The sequence below is a fragment of the Pteropus vampyrus genome, unplaced genomic scaffold, assembly GCF_000151845.1.
Source record: "Pteropus vampyrus isolate Shadow unplaced genomic scaffold, Pvam_2.0 Scaffold15, whole genome shotgun sequence".
NCBI lineage: Eukaryota > Metazoa > Chordata > Mammalia > Chiroptera > Pteropodidae > Pteropus > Pteropus vampyrus.
Genome location: NW_011888796.1, coordinates 8,724,284 through 8,727,504, shown reverse-complemented (window position 1 = coordinate 8,727,504; position 3,221 = coordinate 8,724,284). Strand labels below are relative to the sequence as shown.

The 3,221-nt window shown below is 29.6% G+C and overlaps 1 protein-coding gene across 1 annotated transcript in view; it reads left to right on the top strand.

The window, feature by feature from the left end:
- Positions 1–3,221, top strand: part of ACTR10 (actin related protein 10 homolog) — a 27,847-nt gene that overhangs the window by 4,757 nt on the left and 19,869 nt on the right. Inside the window, exons 3-4 of the mRNA XM_011385007.2 lie at positions 127–209; positions 1,036–1,144. Of these exons, the coding sequence (XP_011383309.1) occupies positions 127–209; positions 1,036–1,144 (192 nt within the window). The remainder of the gene's footprint in view (positions 1–126; positions 210–1,035; positions 1,145–3,221) is intronic.

Genomic DNA, 3,221 nt, shown 5'->3' with positions numbered 1-3,221 from the left:
ATTTGCATTTATGCTCAATACAAATTGCTTTTGATGTATTACCAGAAAGTGCATTAGTAAAAATAAATATGTTTTAATGTGAGATTATTTTATTATAAATTAATATGTTATTTTAATTTTTTATAGCCTATCAAAGTTGTTCAATATAATATCAATACAGAAGAATTATATTCCTACCTAAAGGAATTCATCCACATACTGTATTTCAGGTAGGATGCAGTTCTCTTTGTTTTTCTCCCCAGCTTTTGTGATTAAATTTTCCTGATGCCAGTCATAGTAATATTTGGATGTATTACATCTGATAGAAAAAAAAGGTTGACTTCCAATGCTACTTTTACTTGCTTATTTTCAGCCTTTTCCAAATATATTTGAAGACGTGAAAACTGGCAAGCATAAGGAGATAGTGAAAACAAATCAAATATCCATTAATAAAGGGGACTGGATAATTAAATTGTTGTACATCCGTATAACGAAACATACAGACATTAAAAAAAGAGTTCTGTATCTATATGTACTGATACAGAAAGGTGTCTTAGATATATTGATAATTGAAAAAAGCAAGTGGCAGACCAACATCTATGGAATGACTATTTCTGTTAAAATATATACCTGGACATATACAATAATAAAAATATACAAAATGCTGTAAGTGGTAGTTTCTGGATAATAGAAGTGGAAGGTATTTATTCTTTCCAAGTTATAAACTTCTATAATATTTGGAGTTTTGTGAGCATATATTACTTTTATAACCTAAAAATAAATGTCTTCTTAATCGTTCCAGGTATTCATAGTAGGCTGTAGTTTTTGTTTTCTGAGACAAATGAGTTAATAGATGTGAAGTTCCTGACACAGTGCATGGAATGTAGTAAGAGGTCAGGAATGTTATCTTTCCTGGGTAATAAAATAAAGATGTCTTTTTGCCATAAAGAATCTTAAGCTAATATAGTATAGTTTTTCTATTATTAACAAATTGCATTATGTACTAAAATAAATACAAACTTTTATTTAGCTTTGAAAACAAAACTTACTTTTCAGGCATCTGTTGGTGAATCCCAGAGACCGCCGAGTTGTGGTTATTGAGTCAGTACTATGTCCTTCCCACTTCAGAGAGACACTCACTCGTGTTCTTTTCAAATATTTTGAGGTACTTATTTTTTATCTTGTTTTGGGTATGTACTCAAAGCTTAAACTAAAAGGTCCTCATTTTATTTCCTTTATTGTAAATACTACACAGTACATTAATGGAACCAGATAACAGAGTAAATATAAGCCTCTTCAAATTGACCATTTATTTTCTTTCTTTGTATGGTTATTTCATGCATAATTTGCTTTTCATCCACTGCTTAGATAATCGAAGATTTCTTCTTTATGATGTTTCTGTTATGTATTTATTTTAATATAAGTTTTTCTATTTGGAAACTTTTTTTTCCCCGCAGATTTAAGGAGTATATTATGTGCTGTTGAGTTTTTGATGTATTTCTTCCAGGTCTTTCTAGATTTTATTGTTTAGTTATGCTAATTGTTCTAAATTCTTCAATTCTTTCACTTTAGATTTTTAAGTTCTTCTTAAATGGACTATTCAGATGTTTCCCTTAGACTAAGTAGGCAGTGCTAGGAATAACTTTCATCTTGATATTAGTAATATTTTTTGTAACTTGCACTTCATAGGGGTCAAAATTATTTTAAAGACCAAAATTATGACTTAAGATTTTACATTTCATATTCTACAAAAAGATCATGCAGAAAATATTATTTAAATTTTTTTAAAAATTTCTGCTTTAGGATTTTTCAGCAAGAGAAACTAGAAGATTGTATAACATGTGTATAGTACAAAAAATTAAGCACATATAAATTTATTTTTCATATATTCTACTGAACTCAAAATATATCAGAAATCACAATGTCCTTAAGAGATAAGGGCAGTTAATATATCTGAGTTATAGTTTAATAAGACAGAGAAACAAGTTACATATCCTCCAGTATATACTGATATCATAGATTTAGAAATTTGGTTTGTATTAGGGAGAACACAAAATAAAACGAGAAGTTGTTTCAGCTCTTATCTGAATAAAATAGATGGTTCTCTATATTTATACTTAGAGTTTTAGTTGTGTTTGTGTATCCTTATCTCATATATGACTAGAATACCTGCTATATCTACTTAGATAGGGGAAATATAGCCATTATTTTATTTGCCATTTGGTTATGATAGACTTTCATTTTTTAATTGACTAATTATCTGATATTCGGATTGTCACCAGATCTGGCAAATTCTCACCAAAAAATGTCACACAAAGCTAAAAAAATTTTGTAGTTCTTCAATTTAATTTTAACTGCTATGTAAAATGTTTTAAAAATATAGTTCATAGTACAAACTTTGTGAATAAAGACAAGAATTCTTTTTCTGTATGTTCTGTATTTTTATTTTGATATAACGGCATCTCTTTATTAAGTTTAGCATTTTTCTCCAAATCTGTTTCTGAACCTCTTTTTTTTCCCCAGCTTTATTGAAATATAGATAATTGGTTGCTCATATTTACATTGTACAATTCAATCAGTTTTTCCTAATTATAGTTGGCATACAATAATATATTAGTTTCAGTTGTACAGCATAGTGATTAGAGATCCATATAACTCGCAAAGTGGTCACCCCACTAAATCCAGTACCCCTCCTCCCTCTTACATATTTATTACAACATTGTTAACTTTTTCTTATGCTGCACTTTATATCTCCATGACTATTTTGTAACTATCCATTTGTGCTTCTTAATCCCTTTGCCCTTTTTTGCCGTCCGCCCAACCTTCCTCCCATCAAGTAGCCCTCAAAATAGTCTCTGTATTTATGAATTGATTTCCATTTTTGCTATTGTTATTATTGTTGTTGTTGATTTTGATTTTTAGATTCCACATGTATGTGAAACCCTGCGATATTTATCTTTATCTATCTGACTTATTTCATTCAGTGCTAGGTCCATGAAGGTAATATCTTTTTCCATCCCCTAGGTCCATGAAGGTAATATCTTTTTCCATCCCCTTCCTTTTAGTCTGTTTATATCTTTTAATCTGAAGTGAGTCTCTCATAGGCAGCATTTGTAGGGGTCTTTTTTCTTATCTATTCAGCCACTCTGTCTTTTGGTTGGAGCACTTAATTCTTTTCCATTTGAGGTACTTGTTGATAGGAATTTAGTTATTACCATTCTTTATTCATATTTTCGATCCTT